The sequence below is a fragment of the Hippocampus bargibanti genome, linkage group LG09 (genome assembly GCF_051943395.1).
Source record: "Hippocampus bargibanti isolate YZ-2025 linkage group LG09, ASM5194339v1, whole genome shotgun sequence".
In the NCBI taxonomy this organism is placed as follows: Eukaryota; Metazoa; Chordata; class Actinopteri; order Syngnathiformes; family Syngnathidae; genus Hippocampus; species Hippocampus bargibanti.
Window position 1 is genome coordinate 648,484 of NC_142742.1, and position 20,491 is coordinate 668,974.

The window sequence follows — 20,491 nt, forward strand, 5'->3', positions numbered from 1 at the left end:
ATAAATACATAAATGACAGTTTTGGGGTTGTTTTTTTTTTGGGCAAATACACAGGAAATTGACGGTTTGAAAAATAAATATAATCGAATACTTGTACTGATGACAATAATTGATTTTAGTTTTAATTTGAAATGATGCAGTAAAAGTTTTTTTTCTTCTAAAAAGTCTGCAGTTGGGTAAAAATGACTGCTCACAATTTGATGAGGAAGTAAAATAAAGCAATTATTTAAGTTTCAATGTTAGGCATGACGTGTGTACAGAAAGACGCGAAACAGACACTCGTCCCCCGCCCAAAAAAATAAACTAAAAGCAAAAACAAAACCAATACGTTTATTCAAGTGTTCTCCAGCACAATTACATACGGAGTCCTTCGCTTCTCTGTGTTTGTGTACGTGTGTGTGTGTGAAGCTGTGAGTGCTACATTTGTTGTCAGAACTGAACTCCAAAAGGAAGGAGGGAAATAAAAAGCACACGGTTTCAAAGGTTTCAGTGATGTGAATGAAAACATTTTTAAAAAACAGACATGGGGAGAAGTTGACCGCGCGGAATGTCGGGAGAGATAACAAGCGCATAGATAGATACATTGCGCCGCCATTTTTGTTCCTTTCTCAAGTGTCCCACAGATACGCACCGACTACAGCAATCCTCTAAAAGTCTATAACAACATTAAAAAAAAACCTTTTTTTTTTCTTTCCGTCATGTACAAAGTTAAAATGCCTTTAGTTCAGATACTTACATCAAATAATTGTTTGTGTGTTGAGACCAGAAAAAAAATAACATCAGATTTCTAGATGCCGTAAAAGAGCAAGTGATGACAATCACAACATGGAAAATAAGCAACTACTGATTTCCAACGTGCGAGCGCCATTCCCAAATTTGTTCAGGTTTTGGTTTTTCTTGCAAAGAGGTGACAATAAAGCGCTGGTCAGACCTGTGGCAATGTTTTTTTGGGTTCTGCCAAACCAAAAACCAAAATCGTCCATCTCGGTGATTTATATTCAAAGTGAATTTAGTCATCATATTTTGTTTGAACTAAGATTCAAAATCTAGCGTAATTACAAATGTACATTGTCGTTCAATAACATTCAAGGAGTTGAACAGCATTTATTTTCTTGTGCTTTTTTTTTTTACGAAGGGGGCAGGGTGTTCTGATCTATAGAAATATTACAGATTATTTTTCAAAAACAAATTCTCACAGCTATGTACAAAATCGGCTTTGTTTGATAATTTTGTTTTGGTTGACGCGCCAACTGCTAACGATAATTGAGCCCAATGTGTTTGTCCATCTTCATGTGAAACAATTTCATTTAAACCAAAAAAACTCCCATTTTGTGGGTGTGTGTGTGTTTTGGTTTAATACATCGGTGCACCAGCTCCATATTTAACTCTAAGCGTCCAATCCATGAAACGTATTCTCTGAATTTTGAAATATTTCCTACAATGGATTCCAAAATGGCTGCCCGACAAGAGGGTGCCCAAAAAAATAATCATTCCACATTTTTTTTCCTCCCCTGGCTATGCCGCCCCCCCCCCCTCCCCACACACACACAAAATATTGACTTATGAACATTATTTTTCTTTACAATTCAGTTCTACCGGCTGTCAACTTGTTTTTTTTTTTTGGGTGGTAGAAAGTCGCTTCATACAAATACACAAATACAATTTGAATAAAAGCCGGGCGCTTCTCCACTCCACGTCTATTTATCGGCACTTTACAACAAAGAAGAAGGGGCGTCTGACGATACAAGAATTTTTTTTTCATATATATAAAAGAAAACAAAGAAAAAGACCGCCCTCCCTCCACAGACTACTGTCTAAAAAAAAATTAAAAAATGTAGCGCCAGGGTAGTTCGTCTCATTAATAAAACCAATCACATACACCTAGATTAAAAAAAAATCCAATACACATTAAAAAAGGAAAGTATAAAAAAGTGCTTTTATCTTGTTGATACAACAGCACACATCAAAAACTTACTAGAAAAAGGTAGAAGGACTTTTTGTGAAGATGCACCATGTTGTCGAAATGTGGGTTCGTCTAATTAATTGGTGTATTTATTTATTTACGTATTTATTTATGTATTATTTTTATTTATTTGTTCATTTATTCATTTATTTATTCGCCTGACACTAAATGTACAGTAAATGTCATCAGTCGGTCTGGAACGCGACGTCATTTATTCTTTTTTTTGTTGTTTGTTTTCCAATGGCAGAAAACATCGTCGGTTAGCTTAGTTTTATTTGTGTTCTTCGAAAAGGCGAGTTGTGAACAAGTGAGCACCAGTAACAACTTTGGAGAAAAACAAAATAAAAGCACAGACGTCCTCAAAGTTTTGCCTGTTTTTTTGTTTTCACGCCATCGTTGACGACGATAGGAGCACCGTGGCATTGGAGCCATTTTACAGTAGTAGTAGTAGTAGTACCTTTTTTTTTAAATATTACCTTCAGAAGCTGTAAACGGCGAGGTATATGTGATCTTGGTGGTTTGTTTGTTTGTTTTTGTATTTAGAGAGCTTCCTTTTACACCAGAAGCACGGCAAGTAAAAAAAAAAAAAGTACAGTACGGTCGCCCATGTTTAGCTCTTCTCCAAAAGCATAGTCTCAAGTATAGGTCATGCAAATATAAAAAAAATAAAAATAAATCAAAGCAATAATAACGCTGCTAAAAAATAAAATAAATAAGAATAAAAAATCAAATAAAACACATTAAGTCTACCTCAAAGAGAATTCCTCAAGGCTGTGACGCGCCAAAATGGTGGCCAAAAAAAGGGGGAGGTGGACGCTCTCAAACGCAGGCAAAGTAATCTTTGAGTGGTGCGAAAAGATGGCGGATGACGGGAACACTCCACGATCGTCCCAGCAGACGCTGACGGGCCAGTCGGCTCATGTTGGACACGTCCGTGTAGTGGACCGGGAAGCCAAAGATTCTGGGAAAGAATAAAAAAATAGCGTGTTGTAGCTAAACACATATATGTATATACAGGTAACATCCGACTCACGACCGAGTTCCGTTCCGGTGGTAAGTCGAAATGGTCGTAAGTGGAAATCCATTCAAAATGTTGAATAGAGACTCGGAGGCTAAATGACTGCAAAACTCCCACCTCCGGTGCCATCGCATGGTCGATTGCTGTGCGAGCGCGAGATGCTGGCTGGCTCGCCAAAATTACGTACGCGTTGACGGCCAGGCGTAGAACTAATATTTTTAAAAATAGGGTCTGGGGGTCATGGTCGTAAGTATGGGTGGTCGTAAGTCGAGCAAGTCGTAAGTCGGATGTTACCTGTATTCCTAAATGACATTTTTTAGTGACCCGACAGGGAATACCATCGAGCCCGTTTTTGTCCGTATAAAACTTCGCTTTTATGACGAACGGGAAGATGGCGCCGTCATGCAGGGTTTGGACTTATGATCAGCACCGCTTTTGAGTTGAAGATAACGATGACGGCGCGAATCTCATTTTGTCTGATGAAGATTTTAAGGGTCAGAGATTGATTGAGGCTTATTGTCAGAGATGTGACAGTCAGACACTGTGGACAGAGACTCGGAACCAGAAAGATTGTCCCTACTCTTCTTCTTCTTCTTTTCCTTTCGGACTACTTTTCCTACTGCCGGCAGGAAACGCAGTCATCCACGACATACGTCTGAATTCTGCAGCCTTCTGCCAAGCTATTTATTGAGAGTACATGCAAATTAAAGTGATACATTAGTGAAACATAGTTTTCTTGATTATAATACCACGCCTCTGGACGTTCTGAGCACCAACAGCTGTAAGCAATAAAACATTGCGTTTTCCATGAACTGATAAGTTTGTAAGCTGGCTAATGAGCTCTTCCTGTGATTATGGAGTTTCCCAAGTCCTAAATTCTGTCCAAGGGCAGCTCTGGTAAATGAAGATGACAGTTTAACTTGCAGTGTCTGTTGACCTGTTTGACCCCAGGTTGTCTGTGCTTCAATTGTGCATTGAGTCACAAGTGTTGACTAAGCATACAACGGCACGAAACTTTGAAATATGATCACTTCTTATTTTCCATCACTCACCTCTCCATCTCGGTGCACCACAAGATGTCCTCCTTGTCGTTCATGAAGACGGGCAAGTGCTGGTCCTTCCCCTGCTTGATGGAGTTGGACCTGGTGGTGATGGTCCGAACCTTGTCAAACTGACAAACAAGACAAATAAAGTTGTTGGTTTTTTTGGGGGGGGCGAGAGGCGTTCGTGTCCACGCCGGGAGTCCGGCGAGCAGGCGAAGGTCAGACCTTGGCGGTCCTGCCGTGTTCTAAGCAGTCCTGCAGGTCCAACTTGTCGTTGCGCATGGCCGACAGAGGCCTGAGGAAGAAGCGGGAACGTGAAATCACCAAAATGGCAAGCATCCTCTTTTGGTGTTTGAGTCCACGTGGACGATTTCCCTCACCATTCGGCCACCGACCTGTTCATGGCAGGAAGGTTACCCCAGAAGTAGCGGGCGCGGTGGGCCGCCGACACTTCCTTGGCGTCGATCATCACCGGGTTGCACTGACCACCGCAGGAAAAGCACAACACGTGCGCAAATAAGTTTCACAACGTCATTTTTCCCCCTAATTTTATAAATGTATATATAAAATAAAATAAAAACATTGTAAAAATATATCATAGGGGGAAAAAATACACAAAATAATTATATATACATGTGTTTGAATTTTCACGTTTTAATAATAATAATAATAATAATAATAATAATACATGTCATTTCTAAGCGCCTTTCAAAACTCTCAAGGTCACTTCACAATCACAGGATAAGTTTTTCTGTGGACATATACCGGCGAGCGGTGTATAACACATATACACACTCATTTCTTTATTTGTTTATCTATTTATTTTTCTTCCTTTGTTCATTCATTCATTCATTCACGTATTTATTTTGACCAATTTGTATTTCTTTTTTAATTGCTGTTGTAGGAGAGGGTTTTGGTACAGTTAACGTCTTGAACCACAAGGGGGCGGCAGTCGACCGTTCGGTACTGCAGGCTATTTTTGCATCCGATGATGTCATCAGGCCAAATGACGCGGGTGTCGGCGATTGGGTGCTTGGTACCTCCAGAAAGCGAGAAATGTCCCTCTTGTCGCTGACGCCCATGGCCACGACGTTTTCGAAGAGCCAGAAGAAAGGGCGTTCTTCCCCCGCCTTGGGCCGAGCCTCGTGCAGGAGCCTGTAGAACTCAAAGAAGAGGCGGCCCGTGCCCTCTTTTGCGGCGGCGGGGTCCGTCCGCAAAGACGTCAGCCGGGGCCAAATGCCAAGGGGCGTCTTTGTCCCCGATTTCCACCCACCGTAAAGGCCTTTCCTGGCGGGGTTGACGATGGAAAGGTCGTTGCACGGACTCCCGCCGATGACCAGATCGAAAGGACCCCACTCTTGGATCTGCCCAGTGAAGATATGCGCACGCAGAAGATCATATTATTGAACGGGAGCCATTTGTCTTACATCGGGAGAACCGGGCGACGGCGGCCAAATTTCGGCAAAATATTGAAAACCCATCTCTAAACTCATTTCCACGGCCATCTGGACTCAAAGATTTCATGGGGAGCTCGCTATCTATTAGCTATCTGGCTGGGTAGCTGCCTAGCTATTAGCTATCTATGAACTGCCTCGTTAGCTGGCTAGCTATCCAACTGGCTATCTATTAGCTATCTAGCTGGCTAGCTAGCTATCTGGCTGGCTAGCGATCTATTAGCTATCTATTGGCTGTCTAGCTGACTGGCTAGCTATCTAGCTATCCAGCTGGCTGGCTATCTATTAGCTATCTGGCTGGCTAGCTGCTATCTATTAGCTAAATAGCTAGCTTTCTGTCTATTTGAGTTACTATTATTATTTTTAATCGTACTACCATGGAGAAAAACATTCTCGGTAATGGGACAAACTCACGTGTTTCCGCGTGACGTTCCTGACGTCCCCCACGTACATGATGCGGCCCTGATGCCGGACGAGCCCCACCGTGATGGAGTCCTCGCACACTTCCGAGGCTACGTAGCGCTCCACCTGGATGCCTAGCTCGCGCAACACCAGCAGTCCTGCGCCGCAAGAAGCTGCGTCGGTGCTTACGTGGCAAAAGTGGGCGGGTACGAAGGGCATTTTACACCCCACGTCCCCACGATGGGCGACGGCGGCCATTTTGGATCAGGTCTTACCCGTTGCGATACCGTCGAAGAGCGACAAGACTCGGATTGGTTTCCTCTTCTCAACCCCGATGGGCGGGTAAAGCTTTGCCGGTTTCTGCGGTACAATCCCAGAACGGTTCCACGCTAATGCTTGGGTGTTCACGGGGCGACCGCGGCGGGCGCCACTTACGAAATCCTGATCGTGGTTGTTGGCGAAGAAATGTTGCAGGCGGCAGGTCCAGTCGGCACGACGTTCCAGGAGGCCGTACGCCTCCTTGGGACCGCACATGTAGCAGTTCCACGGGTCCTCCTTGATGGCGGCGTGGGCGGCGCCCTGACCCACCAGGAGGTCCACGCACTCCACGCAGAAGCACCTGGGATTTTTTTTTTTTCTAAGGCGACGACAATGGTCATTAGGGGGTTTCCTAAGGCGTAAAAATGCCTCAAAATATGCAACAAATATGTTATAATTAGACTGTGGCATTATAAATCAGAATTGTGGACAATATGAGTTGTAATAATAATAATAACATAATTAATATAATATATAATATAATAAACAGCTGCATATTTGCTTTCAACATTTAGCTTGTAGTAGACGTGCACATTCCACCATGATGCATTTAGGAAACTCGTAAATACGAGTAGCATCCCGCGCTGTATTTTTTTTACCCTTCATAACGGGGGGGGGGTGTTAACAACCACCGTGTTCGTCAAGGCGATCGTGGCGAGTCACAATTTACCGGCAGCAATTGTTGTTCCCGCACATAAGCACCTCCCGTCCGCCGCAGCAGATGGTGCAGTACGACTGGTAGCCGTCGTCGTCGTACTGATAGGCGCACTCCAGGAAGCAGTTCTGAAAAAAAATCGCACATCGGCGACAGGGACAGGGGGAGTGACTGGTACAGGTTTTGGAAGTGGTCAGTAGTTGGCGCCGAGTGTCTCACCTTACACCCCTGGCACATTCCTCCCGCAAAGAGCGGGTGCTCCAGGCTAACGTTCAGACTACCGCAGGAGATGCAGATGTCTGCGTGAGGAGTTGGATGGACAATGTCAGGGGGCGCGACGACGACAACCGGGGCGTGTGGCGGTTTGCCCGACTTACCTTCGATGCTGCGGCACTTTTGTCTGACTTCGTAGATGAGTCGCTCTGAAACGGCAACGGGACATCGTCACGGTTAGTTGGATTTGGTTTGATTTTGGTTGTCCTGTCATGACAGACCCTAACCTGACTTCACGTTCATTGTGGGAAATTGTGATGAGGCTTTATACCCTAGTTTGAAACCCTAACCCTTGTTTGAGATCCTGACCGGCCTGCGTGCGGTGGAGGCTCGCTACCTGCAGTCCTCCAAAAATCGGAAAACGTAAAGGTGTCTAGAAGGCATCCCTGCGGTACGCCACAGGAGTCTGTGGCGACGATTTGTATGAAATGAAACTTTAACCTCTCGTTCCTTCGTCAACGATGTCTTTGACCCTGGGTTTTTCTTGGGTGCTCTTTCGAGGCTTCTTAGCGGGCGGTGGGGGCGGCGTGTAGGAGGCGGCTTCAGGTTCCACCCACATCTCCGGATAGACCTCCTTGTACGGGTTGCGTTCCTCTGCCAGGGATGAAACTAAGATTTAAAACCCTCACTGGGCTTAAAAGCTATAAAAGCTTGACTTTGGCTCCTGGTTCTTGTTCGTACCCTCTGGCGGCTCCAGGCCTTTGGGACCAGTGGGTTGAAACCCGGCCGCGGCCCATTGGATCATCTCTTTGTTTAGAAGTTCCACAGATTTGGAAGTATCGCCATGGTCGCTGCCCGGACGGAGCGTGAAGGTTTTGCCTGCTCGACTGCTGGCCACCTGGAATCACAGTTCATAGCGTGAAGGCGCAAAACCCAAACCGCCAAACTGCATTGACTCATTCAAATTTGAAACCCAGATTTTAAAAAACAGAGTTTACCTGTAGCACCTCGTAGATTGCTTTTTTGTACATGGGCTGCTTATTATAAGTTGGCTGGTGAAAGGCATTGTTAAAGGAACTTAAGGGCAAGAGTTTCTCAACACAAACCTGAAAAACAAGGAACGGAAAGGTTCCGGTTAGCCCGACTCCATGGAACCCGCTTCAAATGTCGAAAGTTGGGACGTTAAGTAAATTGTCACCACTGAGAATTTGCCGTCTCCGAACCACATGACCCATCTGGTCCCCTCGGCGGCTCTGCTTCGTCCCGTCATCCACCAGGATACGATCCGTCCGGGCCACCACGAGAAGCCTCGCAGCTTCCCCCAGACCAGGTCGCCGATGCCAAAACCGCGATCGTCCTGAAAACGCCACATGACGGCATTTACAGTGAGTGGCGCGAACGGGGTTTTGGGTCAATGAGGCTTTTGTATCCGTCAGTCCAGATTCATTCGGATCTGGGTATTGTACGCTGGAAAACAAGGTGTCTGGTCATGCGACTGCAGTTTTTCCGAAATGACTTTCTTTAAATCCTGGATGTTAGAACCCGGAAAGACAAGGTGTGCTCATCTTTCGGCGAGTTTTTGTAGCTGGCATTTCAGGTAGTTATTTGCCTTGAATCCAAGGTACTGTCTCCTCAAAAACCAGATGCTTGGTCACCCCTCGTTTGCATTTGACGTTGATGGAAACTATTCATTGAGAATTACGGCATCTGCAACTTGTAAGAACTGGATCTGCGGTCTTTGCATATCCCTTTCTGGATATAATATTTTGACGGAAAACTGGGCGTCTGGTGTCACTAGGAACTTTTTCAAAAAGGTATTTCTAAACATGTCTCGCTTTGGAGACTGTTTTTCCGAGTTAGGAAAGATTCTGATCAGTTTCTATAAGTTATGACAGGCAGCATTTTCACAGCCCCGCTTTGTTCAGAGGAAAGGTCGGTGCTGTTGGGCGTCAGTACTCCTACCTCATACTCGGGTTCAGTGTCTGCAGCCTTGCGGGAGGTCTTGTCTCCACCCGCGATGGCAATGGGCTCAGGGGTGGTGGCCACGGTCGGTGAGGCAGGATCGGTAGGCTGCTGCTGTTGAGGCGGTTGCTGTTGCGGCAGAGACGGTGGACATTGCTCCGGCTGCGATTGCGGCGGGAGCTGAGGCAGATGCTGAGGCGGACGCTCGGGCGCTCGAGGCTTGTGTTGCTGCAGGGGCTGACGTAGCGGCTGCGGAGGCGCTTTGGAAGTTGGCGGAGGCTGACTGGGCGAAATCTCAGGTTCCTTACTGGAGTCCGGATCCGTTATTGTGTTCATAGCTGACATCAGTTTGGCCTTTTTCTCTGCCTGGAACAAAGTGACGAGCACACGTTAAGGACCACCCCAACCTTAGCTTGAAAACCATAACCCAGAGATCCCACTCGGACAGCCTTACTCTGGACTGAACCGTGACTTGAAAACTTCATTTGAAACCCAAGCCATAACCCAGACTCTGACCCTCTTATTCAACCCCCAAACGCTCATTGAAAACTCTGAAAGCCCCCAATTGACACCGTCGCCCCTGACCTGAGTGGCCCGCGATAAAAAATGAGTTTGACACCCCTGGCCTGTAAGAAGCCTTGTTTTGTCTCGGGACTTCCTCCCGCTTGTAAATGCCAACCCCCCCGCACTCTCCGAGGCTCAAGCCCCAGTTACCCCCCGACTGTCTCCCTTTCAGGGTCCTCACAACAATGTACGTTAGCGTGAGCTCTTCTGAAAACCCAACGGGGTTAAGAAGCAGCAAAGACAATGAAGGCAATCTCGATGGTTTACGCACTCAGATCGTCGAATACGTATGGGGACACACGACAATAAATAGGCAGGACAGACTAGTTAAGACCCTTACCTTGTCTCAACAACACCTAGGACTTCTTAAAGCCATCAATTGGGAATCCCTAAGCCTACTTTGAAACCTTCACCATGTGCCCTGATTTGAATTGCTAACCTTTGTTTGAAACCCTAATCTCAAACCTAAAACCAGGACAACATTTACCCCATGTTTGAAACCCCAACCCAGGCTTAAAAACTTCTCATTTGATCACCCGAACGTATCCTAAAAGCCTCATTTGAAACGCTGATTTGGATTAACCATTTTGGAGTTTTGCCTCTTGCAGAGATCTGAGACCAGTCGATAATCCCGCTTGGGTTCACTCCGGTGGGGCCCCAAAAGGTAACACAGAGCACGCTAAGGTTGGGGGCTGGGGGGGGGGGTCCCTAGGAAATCACAAAACACCAACGCGTATCCTTTTCTGTGAACTGAAAAAGTCACAGAGGCAGGAAGTGGAAAGAGCTAGCGTAGCTAGGACATTTTTTAAAAACTTCCACGCACAAACACGGCCATTGTGGCTAAACGCTGAAAAACAAAATCGACTGACAACCAATAACAGTTCTACTGAATGGTGCGATTGTCGAAAAACAAGCGGAATGCTTATTTGGCTGTTACGTCAGCCATGTTTTCAGCCATTTTGAGCCATTCAGATAGCTATCCATTCACAGTATTAGTATTAGTATTAGTATTAGTAAACTCTTGTGCTACTAAGCGACGTGTCATACTCATTTCTCATTTCTCTCATAAAGACCTCAGAATAGGCTGGTGAAATATTGTTCGATGATGTCTACATGTGCTGCTTCACCGTTGGTGTTCAAAGAGCTGGCGATGCTATCGTCCCAACACCGATGCTTTACCAAGGTTTTGCATTGTTTGTCAGCGTAAAGCTAAGACAAGTTTCCCATTCATTGTCAATCTATTGCATGTGACTACTACAACGACGACTAAAGCAGTGCAACAGGAGATAGATTCAGCACACCACGTGGGGGTGAAGCAACTTTTCCCCCCCCAAGCATCACCAACCAAGCATCTCCACTCGCACGCTCGCTCGCTCGCATTCTCCGAGACGGCGCATCTATCGCAAGAACAGCATTTGTAAAATGGCTGCAGTCAGCATATTCCACTCAAGTCGATCATCATCCGTGCACGCTAACAAATAATGCAAAGTGCACATACCCCAAACACGAGCCTCATCGTCCAGCCAGCGCGGAGCTTTCTTCTCCCTTTTTTTTCTCTTTTCAACCCCCTCCCTCACTTCTACTCACTCACAGAGGCATGCACATTTCTTTGTCTGGGAATTCAAGGTCAGGTGGTGGGCCAAACTTCTTTCTGGTTGGCTAAAGACAACTCGCCCAGCATCTGGCGGCCGGCCAGGAGGAGGCTGTCTTGCGACTTGAGAATATGCCGCAAAACGCTTGAAAATCTGCACTGGAGTCATTTTCATGCTTAAGACTGGGGGGAGGGAGAGTCACTGTGACAGGAAAACAAAAAAAAGGCCGTGGTGTGGTCAAGCACCCTTTGGCCACCAAGTGGCCCATATGCACTTGCATTCTGCAGCCTAAATATACAGTTAGCCACTTCACTCCACAAACGAGTAAGCTAGTCAACAAATGAGCTAAAGACCTGGGTAATTTCAATTTCCGCTTTAGACTTAACAAAAGCAACAATAATAATCATAATCATAATGAAATGAAATGGGGGATGTCAGGGGAGTTGTGCTCAGGAAGGATGCAATGAAACAGGAAGTGCCCGAGATCAATTTTTTTAGCATCATGTCAGAGGATGTGAATGAACACTTGCTCACTGGCTTACTAATGTACTAAATGGCTACATAACTAGCTGGTGAAATTGCTAGCTCGCGTGTTCACTAGCTGACTAATTTGCTAACTGGCTAACTTACAAATTCACCAAGTTGCGAGCTCACGTGTTCACCACTTTACTAAATTACTCATTCACAAAGTTGCTAGCTCACGTGTTTTCTAGCTTAATAAATGACTAATTCACTAAGTTGCTAGCTCACATGTACACTAGCTGACTAATTTGCTAACTAGCTAATTTACCAATTTGTTACGTTGCTAGCGCACATGGTGACTATCTTACTAATTTGATAACTGTGGTTAATTTACTAATTCACTAAGTTGCTAACTCACATGTTCACTAGCCTACTATTGAGCTAATTGTGGCTAACCTACTCATTCACTAAGTTGCAAGCTCACATGTACACTATTTTACTAATTTGCTAACTGGCTAACTTACCAATTCATTAAGTTGCTAGTTCACATGTTCACTAGCTGACTAATTTGCTAACTAGCTAACTTACTAAGTCGTGAAGTTGCTATCTCACATGTTAACCATCTTACTAATTTGCTAACTGTGGCTAATTTACGAATTCAATGAGTTGCTAGCTCACATGTTCACTAGCTTACTAATTTGCCAATTGTGGCTAATTTACTAATTCATTAAGTTGCTAGCTCACATGTTCACTAGTTTACTAATTTGCTAACTTACTAATTCACAAAATTGCGAGCTCACATGCTCACTGGATAACTAATTTGCTAACTGGCTAATTTACAAATTTACTACGCTGCTAGCTCATGCGTCATTTAGCTTACTAATTTTCTAACTAGCTAATTGACGAATGTGTTACATTGCTAGCTCACATGTTCACGAGCTTATTAATTTGCTATCTTACGAGTTTCTAACTGAGCTAGCTCACGAGGTCTTTCGCTCATTTGTTCACTAGCTTACTTGTTTGTTTACTAGCTAACTTCCTAGCTCACCAAGTTTCAGGTTCACCTGCTTGCCCGCATAACTCAAAAGGTTAACACTTGTCAATGAATGACCAAGTGTACTTATCGCTTATTTTTATGTGTGTAGTGCGCTTGTCGATCAATCATCCTCCCGGAGCCACTTGTGGTGGAAAACTCAACGCAAGTGGACCCGCTTGCCTCGTATTTCATGGCCATTCACTGGCGCAACCTTGGTATGTGGCGCTAATTTGCCAATATTTCCTCCCCGCAGACGTTTTTATGGGTGCTGACCGAGGAGAGTTGAGCAAGGGGGACGAACGGTGTGTTGGGGGAGGGGTAGCAAAAGGCAGAAGAAATGGAAAGATCAAGTCACACCAGCTGAGCCACTTTACGAGCGCCAGCGACGTTTAACCACGAAGCACACCCAAAAAATAAAATCTCAAAGTTCAACATAGCCACTGGTCAGCGAGTGAGTGGGACATTGAGTAAAACGAGCAGTGACACAAGCATTCACACTCTCGGGGCAATTTTGAGTGTTCAATAAAGCTAACATGCAAGTTTTGAGAGTATGTGAGGAAAGTCGAATGACCTGAAGAGTGAACACTCTACTACCTACTTTCCCATTGCACGCCACCTGCCTCAAACGCAGATCGACTCATTTACACCGAGAAGCGGCGTTGTCGACGTTTTCAAACGACATGAGCCTGAATAGGCCGAGTCTGTGATATTTATTTATTTGAAATAAAGCAAGGCGATTAAAAGTAAACTGCAAGCGCACCTATCGAAGAACTACAAGTGGACTGAAGCCAAATTCCAAGTTTTGTTCGCCTCCTCCGCAAATACAACCGAGAGCACAAAGGCAGGAAACGCACCAACCAGGAAATTCACTGAAAGCAACAGTCCAATGATATCTCGGCTTACGAACGCTTTAGCTCACGAATTTTTCACCTTATGAACATTGAATTCGCAAGAATATAACCTTGGCATACGAACTAGTTTTGGGCGGACGAACCAAACCACACAGCGCCACGGTGGCTGGCGGACGAGTTGTTATCACCCCCTTTGAGTGCAGACGTGGTTTGTTATCAAGTGGAGTACTTTTTCTTTTGTGGTATCCAATGAGCCATCCAATACACTTGGCTGTGAAGCGCGCTCCATCTAATGACCCCCCAATCTGCGACTTTAAGATGGCGGTGGCTGCGGAACTCACCTCCATCTTCCACTTGGCCAGCCATTCCTCTCGGGTCCGCTTGCTAATGTAATAAGGGTCTCCGGCCTGGAAGGTTATTCTGGGCACGGGCCTCTGACGAAGGCTGATCTCCCCGCCAACTCCCCCTCGCTGCCTGCCGCGATCGCCCTGTTTATCCAGTGTTTACATAAAATCATTCAAAAAAGAAATATGATAAGTTTCAAAAAATTACGAATAACAATTGAAAATGAGCTAATTCTCTCATTCTATCGCGAATAAAGCATCCGGATCGTGACCCCCCGCCCCCCCCAAGTGTATTTGACGTTCCACATTTTATTTGCAAGGTACGATTTCTTTCGTAAACGCCGACAAATCTGGCATTCCACTTCGCAACATGTTTAGTTAAGATATTTCTTACAAAGGATACCATTGAAGTTACGTGAAAGCACTGAATTTTTATGCTAAGCTATGCTAACTGACTAGTTCCTCCTCAATCGCAAATCCAAAATATCAACACTCTTCTTGACTTCACGCAAAACTATGCTAACGTTATGCTAGTCCAGGATTGATACTAAACAAGCAGATCAGTCAGCTCCAAAATATCAACCCGATTGAAGTCTTTAAGCTAAGCTACGTTAGCTGGATAGTAGCTCTAGATGTGTATGGCATTAGTACTTCATTTGACTCCTCAATCGTGTACCAAGACATCAAAAATGGCTTTTAGTCATTATGATAAACTACCAGCCCCAACTTGGTACGGAATGAGCGACTGAGTTTTTTTTTTGTTTAGCTTTTCAGCCATATTCCAAAACTATCAACAAGCTCGTTGTTTTTGGTACAATTCTACACTAACGGTCTTGTTAGCCTTGTTAGTCTTGATAGCACTGAATGGGCAGCAAAGGAAAAGATGGTTTTGCTCAAGTCATACCCAAACTGGTCTTGAGGCTAAGCTATGCTAACATCCCAAAGCATCAACCTGCTTTTAGCTATGCTAATTGTTTAGACGTAACCTGATTCCAGTCCTCATACCAAATGTTGTGAATTGTTTGGAGATTGATGTGAAATAAGCAGGTAACCATCTTTCCAGTCTTTAAAAACAAGCTATGCTAACAGACTAGTCGCCTAGCATGGTCACGATGACAAAACAGTCTTCTTACCTCGCTCTTAAATGCTTCGCTGTCATCTTCCTCCGTGTGTTCCACATCTGTAGAGGGAGGAAAAACTGGTTACGACCACCATGGGCAATTATGAACGTAAACGAAATATAACGAAAAATGTCATCTTTCTAGTCAAGAGAAACAGCGTCGGCCATTTCTGGACTTTTTTTTACCTGGAATTGGGTTTCAAACAAGGCTTGGGTTTTCAAATTATGTTGTTTTTTGGGGGGGATATTACTACTACTACAACTACTACTACTACTACTACTACTACTAATAATAATAATAATAATAATAATAATAATAATAATAATAATTACAATCAGAAAGCCTTTAATAGTCCCACAGTGGGGACTTACTAACCCACCACCAATAATAATAATAATAATAATAATAATAATAATAATACATTTAATTTATAAGCGCCTTTCAAAACTCTCAAAGAACACTTAACATATACAGTAAAGTCTCGTTATATCGATATGGGATATATCGATAGTCCCGGTTATATCGATATTTTTTCGGACTCCCTTGAATATTGATATAACGAGACTTTACTGTACTTCAAGATTCTGATCGGGAAACGTTTAATATTTTCTCCCCATTAAAATCTGAATTATTGATGATCCACATGGACGTTTTTTTTTTTGGTTGGACATATATTTTAAGAGAAGTTCAAATGCGACTTTAAAAGGATAGCAATGTACGCATGATCCATTTTCATCATCAATTCCCGACCTTTGCATGCATTGCAGAAGTCAAGTGAAGGTGAAAGCTCACATTTGGTGGGTCTCTCCAGTTTCCGCCTCCCCCGCTTCTTGTCCCTGTCGCCGGGACAAGGTCGCCGGACGCCGTCCTCCGGCCGACAGGACGACGAAAAAGAGGAGGACGAGCAAGAAGAGGAGGAGGAGGTGGAGGAGAAGGAGGAGGAAAGCTCCCTGAGGATCCCGTTCTCCGCTCGGCTCCCGTCCGACGTTCCGACTCGGAGGTGGGCGCTCGCCTCGCCGTTGTAGCGGGCCGGCAAGTGGACGCCATCTTGGAAGGAGCCGCCCACGGTTTCCGTCTGGGAGAGGATGAGGGAGGGCCGTTAAATCGAGATTTTGGGGACGTTCGTGGTCACAAGTACTTTTGTGTTTGTTCATATTTGTACGACTCAAAATCATTAGTCGCGGCTTGGAATTGAAGCGGATTTACTGTATGTGGGACAGGAGATGTGAGACCATTTCTTTACGTCAATGGATGCCGCATCTTCCCGTTTGCTTTGAAAAGTGACCTTGAAAGGCACTTCTAAATGAAATGTATTATTCTTCGTTCGTAAGCCGAGGTATCACTGTATGAATATTTTTTGTAACTTGAAGATTTCATCAGAAGGGACGTTGGGAAGTGGAGGCGTCGCTGTATCGGTACTCACGGTGAGATGCGTGCGTTTCCGCGCCGGCTTGCCGGCGACGTTCGTGTTTTGAGCTTCGTCCGTCGCGCGCTGCGCGTCTGTCGTTGGGGCGTCGTCATCCTGCTAACCACAAACCGCACAAAACAAAAAAATGCTAAATGCTCATTGGTGTAATTATTTCTTTGACTATTTTTTTTACTCATTCACTGCCATTCATGAATTTATTAAAACATTGAAAATATGACGTAGAGTGTCATTCCTGAATTTGTTTGGGTTTTGTTCTTTCTTTGGGTGCAGATAAAGCGCTGGCTATGGCCTCTGGCAATGTTTTTTTTCTTTTCCACAAGGGGGCAGCATTTGCATTTTTTATAATAATATAATAACACGTTTAATTTATAGGCGCCTTTTAAAGCTCTCGGGGTCACTTTACAGTCACAGTTTTTCTGTGGGTGAGCAGCGGAAGTAACACGCGCCAGCGTTCACTCAACCCGGAAGTAACTCAAATAGATAGAAAGCTAGCTAGCTAGCTCATAGATAGAGTTAGTCAGCTAGATAGCGAGATAGCTATATAGCTAATAGATAGCCAGAGAGATAACCAGCGAGCCAGCCAGATAGATAATAAAAAATACTACTACTACTACTACTACTACTAATAATAATAATAATAATAATAATAATAATAATAATAATACATTTCATTTAGAAGTGCCTTTCAAAACTCTCAAGGTCACTTTACAGTCACAGGATAGGTTTTAGTGTGGGTGAGCAGCGGCAGCCGCACGCGCCAGAGTTCATTCAACCCTGAAGTAACTCAAATAGAAAGAAAGCTAGCTAGCTAGCCAATAGATAGCTAGCCAGATAGCCAGACAGCGATATATCTATTAGATAGCTAGATAGATAGCTATACAGCTATCTAATTGCTAGCCAGATAGCTAGATAGCGCTAGATAGATAGCCATATAGCTATTAGATAGCCAGCCAGATAGCCATACAGCTACGAGATAGCTAGACAGATAGCTATATAGCTATTAGATAGCTATCCAGATAGCTATACAGCCATTAGATAGCTAGATAGATAGCCATATAGCTATTAGATAGCCAGTCATATAGCCACATAGCTATTAGCTAGCTAGCTAGGCAGCTAGATAGCAAATAGATAGCATTTTACTAATGAACTTGTTTTTTTTCTGACGAAATAAGAGCATGTATGTATTTGAATGCTCTCCAAGCGCCGTTTCCAATGTTTGGTCAAACGCGACGGCACCTTGCGAACAGAGCGTTGGTTGAGGAAAGAAGAGAAGCGAAGAGAGTGAAGGTGAAGGTGAAGGTTGCGTCCTCTTCCTCCCGCCTTCCCATGACACAGTACGGCCCTTGTTGCCTGGCAACAGCTTTCATCAGCGGCTACTCGGACAGAAATAGTGCACGGTCGCTTGGCGCCGTAGCCGTAGCCGTAGCCGTAGCCGTAGCCGTAACCCCGGACTGCCGTACAGCTTCCTAGTCTTATAATAGATAGCTAATAGATACTTAGCTAGATAGATTGCCAGACAGCTTGAGTGACTTGTATAGTGACCTTGAGAGTTTTGAAAGGCGCTTAGAAATGAAAGGAATTATTATTATTATTATTATTAACTTTGCTGCTGTGAAATATAAATGTCTCCACTGCGAGACTAATAAAGGCAAATCCAATCCAATCCAATCCAATTATTATTAAGAAAGTTCGGTAAAGCCGGTGCAATGTGGGAAGACATGTTTTGGACAAAAAGTGATGAATTTGGTGGAAGTCGGGCCTTTTCAATTGCAGATTTTGAGCAAATTCGTTGAGAGGAAAAAAAAATCATCATCTGAAATCAAACAATATGAGTGTTTTCTTACCGTCCTGCTTCCAGTCCAGTCAGAGTTTTTGAATGCAGTCACAACGGCATTGGAGGGCATGTTGCGCAGATGGTGGCAGATGGTGGATTGGGAACTCAAATTTATTTATTTTTTTGGGGGGTGGGGGGCTAAAAAGTGGTTAAAAAACGGAGATGACCCTTTTTCGCTCCTCTCCTGCAAGACACAAAAAAAAGATATCAATTATGACAGGCCCAAAGAAATTTGGACTAACTTATGTATGTATTCTGAAGTGACTTACAATAGAATTTGAAGTTGACCCAACTAAAAACAGGTTAGTATAATATTTGACCGAAATTGGGTTCTTTTTGACACAGCAATTTTCCATTTGACATTCACGTGATATGTGATTTTTGACACTTTTTTTTGTAATAACCCAAAAAGTTGTGTAAAAATGACCCGAGTTGCACGTTGTTACTATTTTGGACCAAAATTGGGTTATTTTTGACCCAGCAGTTTTAAGATTGTGGCAACCTCTAGATAGAAAAAAATATATATATACATATAACAACAACAACAATAATAATCTGTTAGCTAGCTAGATAGCTAGCGTTCGATCTATTTGAGTTACTTCCGGGTTGAGTGAACGCTGGCGCATGTGGCTGCCACTGCTCACCCTTCAGATAAACCCATTTTGTGACTCTAAAGTGGCCTTGAGAGTTTTGAAAGGCGCTTAGAAATGAAATGGATGATGATAATAATAATGTAATAATGAATGTAATAATATATTTAATAATAGTAATACATTTCATTTAGAAGCGCCTTTCAAAACTCCCAAGGTCACTTTACAGTCTAAGTTTTTCTGTGGGTGAGCAGCGGAAGCCACAAGCGCCAGAGTTCACTCAATACGAAAATAACTCAAACAGATAGAAAGCTAACTCACTAGAGAATAGATAGCTAATAGCTAGATAGATAGCCAGCTAGATATAGCAAATAGAGAGCTAGCAAGCGAGCTAGATAGCTAGCGAGTGAGAGAGAGAGAGAGAGAGAGAGAGAGAGAGAGAGAGAGAGAGAGAGAGAGAGAGAGAGAGAGAGAGAGAGAGAGAGAGAGAGAGACATTTTCTGAATTGTAACTACAATCATAACATTGTAAACGATTGCTCTGTAAGTGTAACTCTTTAGTATTGGTAGTTTTTAGCCCGTTTGGATCAAAATCTTCAGCCATTATGCTGGGCTTAATCCTCAACCTGTTGAACTGGGTGTCAATAACCCAACGTTGGCTATGCCCCTTTTAAACTATTTCACCTAATTTAGATGACCTTGCACCCAGTACTCACCCAGGGCTCACAATTGTATTCGAGCACCCATTACTGTACCTTTAAATATGAAAGTCGAAATTCCGCGTGCACCGGAACGTAACGTTCGAGTGCTTTAAAAAAATGGCACAGGTGATGCATTCACTTGCACCGTGTCGGTTTGGATGCTATCGGAAGGGTATGGAAGGTGTGATCGATTGAAAATTAAACGATAGAATAATATCGATCATCGGAATAGAAAGAAAGGGGTGGGGGAAGAATTGGGGGCGGGTCTGACTGCAATAAGACCCGCTGGTTTTGGGGGGGGGCGCTCTTCGTCCAGGCCCGGCTCGTCAGCGTTTCGCGAGCTCATTCGCGGTGTGTCTTTTTCCCCCCACTTCAAGCTGTCCAGTGTAGGCAAATGTCAGCCACCTCTTCCTTCCTTCCTTCCTTTGCCGAGTAGATGTGTTCCTTTTCCCGCTACCCCGCCACGGCGCCCCACCGCCTCCCCTTCGCATGTCTTCCTTCTACCAGGCCGTAAACGGACTTAAGGGAATCGAACACGTTACCCGATGTCCCCCCACGTCCAGAGAGGGCCTCCGTGTTTGTCTTCCTCCCCTCTCGTCTCGTCCTCCCGGAGCGTCGTTCCTGCCTTCCTGCCTTCCCGCCTTCCTTCCTTCCTTCCTTCCTCCCTCTCGCTCTTTCTCTCCCCGTCCTCCGCCTCCCCTCGCCGGTCACAGCTCCGCCAGACGCTCCGCTCGCTCTCTGGTTCTCGCTGGCTGCAGGGGGGCCGGCGCCTAGCTACGGTGGGGCGACGCCGGGTCCTAACGCCCGCTAAATTGAAAACATTGCATTGTAAAATCCAACCCGTAACTGCTGGATTCGGCGTTCGTTTGTGCTTTCCCTTTAAATGGAATTTATTATCGCCATTAAAACGTCGTTAGGCTTTAAAACAATTAACGATGCT

General features: G+C 44.4%; 1 protein-coding gene across 8 annotated transcripts; it reads right to left on the reverse strand.

The window, feature by feature from the left end:
- Positions 1 to 314: 314 nt before the first annotated feature.
- On the reverse strand, positions 315 to 20,296 carry dnmt3ab (DNA methyltransferase 3 alpha b). 8 transcript variants are annotated; one of them, XM_089004086.1, is made up of 23 exons: positions 20,094 to 20,295; positions 18,272 to 18,445; positions 16,422 to 16,520; positions 15,791 to 16,073; positions 15,011 to 15,057; positions 13,875 to 14,021; positions 9,029 to 9,394; positions 8,265 to 8,423; positions 8,065 to 8,172; positions 7,808 to 7,964; positions 7,568 to 7,720; positions 7,231 to 7,275; positions 7,073 to 7,152; positions 6,869 to 6,981; positions 6,316 to 6,499; positions 6,156 to 6,240; positions 5,893 to 6,038; positions 5,298 to 5,388; positions 5,065 to 5,213; positions 4,405 to 4,505; positions 4,250 to 4,319; positions 4,034 to 4,152; positions 315 to 2,924 (listed from the first exon to the last, which is right to left on the reverse strand). In XM_089004086.1, the coding sequence occupies exons 2-23, from the start codon at positions 18,329 to 18,331 to the stop codon at positions 2,783 to 2,785; spliced, it is 2,904 nt and encodes a 967-aa protein (XP_088860212.1). In that variant the 5' UTR covers positions 18,332 to 18,445; positions 20,094 to 20,295; the 3' UTR covers positions 315 to 2,782. The 8 variants fall into 8 exon arrangements, with proteins under 8 accessions (XP_088860212.1, XP_088860213.1, XP_088860211.1 ...); XM_089004087.1 differs by having other exon boundaries at positions 4,420 to 4,505; positions 16,422 to 16,523; XM_089004085.1 differs by having other exon boundaries at positions 16,422 to 16,523.
- Between the last annotated feature and the right edge of the window lie 195 nt (positions 20,297 to 20,491).